At 27.4% G+C, this 1,177-nt stretch overlaps 1 protein-coding gene across 1 annotated transcript in view; it reads right to left on the bottom strand.

The window, feature by feature from the left end:
- LOC102019004 overlaps positions 1-1,177 on the bottom strand; it is a gene marked incomplete in the record, with an annotated part of 405,168 nt that overhangs the window by 351,369 nt on the left and 52,622 nt on the right. The window contains 1 exon segment of the mRNA XM_005414632.2: positions 735-857. Coding sequence (XP_005414689.2) covers positions 735-857 — 123 coding nt within the window.

Here is a 1,177-nt window from a genome sequence, read left to right as displayed (position 1 = left end):
TTGTACTACTCATAATTAGATATTTAGAACTTAGATATTTAAATATTTTAGACAAATATATCAAGATATTTTGGTAGTACTACTCATGATGATAATGGTAATCATAAATTTATTGTGTGCAATAATAAGTTAACATAGTTCAATTAGGTTTATTTTTAAAAAGTGTTTGAAAAATGTTTTAAATATATATTATTAATTAACGCTTCATTACACATTTCTTTCCTGAAAGAAGCAGTTAATAATTCGTTGATTGATCAATATTGCATATCTGTTTTTGTTTTCATGAAAAACCACTTTCAAGATATCAATATGTAATACAACAAGCATTGTTAATTTCCTACCACTTTGTTTGTAACTCCATATTGTTTGTATTGTTCTTCTGCTATTTTGTAAATAGTTGTCTGTTTGTTAATGTTTTCCTTCTTTTATTTTTAAAATTAATTTTAAAAAATAAAGAAAATAAAGCTAATTGGCAGACCAAAGGAGAAAAATGGGGGAGAAAAGAAAGGAAATATGTAAGACAGGAAGGGAGCGAAGCAATGCTTAAGGGAAATTAAAAGGACAAACGAGACGAACTGTATTCAGAAAAAATTTCTATGTAAAACAATTAAAAAGTAGCACAGATCTATTTGTTAGGAATAAAGTATTATCTTTAGTTCATTCACAGCACTGATAAAACTGATTCACATCATGTGATCTGATTCATACAAGAAATGACCAAAATTCTATGTGACCTTGAAAAGTGCATGGTTTTGTCCTACATTATGAAGAATAGCTTTCTTCCACGTTGTTAAACCTTGAGGACTATTATTGAACAATATCCTTGGCTCCAAAAATGTGACTGTGCTGCTGCCAACCTTGTAATGAGAGGAAGAAAAGGAAAATGAAATAAGAGCAATAAAATAGTTTAGTAACATTTTTCACAAAAAAGAAATGCTTTAATTGTACATATACTAACTGAACATATAATTACTGAAAGACACATGATACTTTCCTCTATAATTCATTCAATATGTTTAACATACAAAATGAATGCCACGTCATGTTATTACATTCCCATTTTGATTAAAAAATACTCAAGGTATTATATTACTTTCTTAAATTACACTGAATCTGTAACAATCCAGTTAAAATAGAGTGAAAATGTCATAGGAAAAATTTTATTTAGGTAACTTGA

This window comes from Chinchilla lanigera, unplaced genomic scaffold (assembly GCF_000276665.1).
Source record: "Chinchilla lanigera isolate Chin_1 unplaced genomic scaffold, ChiLan1.0 scaffold00192, whole genome shotgun sequence".
NCBI classification, from domain to species: Eukaryota; Metazoa; Chordata; class Mammalia; order Rodentia; family Chinchillidae; genus Chinchilla; species Chinchilla lanigera.
This window is presented reverse-complemented; position numbering and strand designations above follow the sequence as displayed.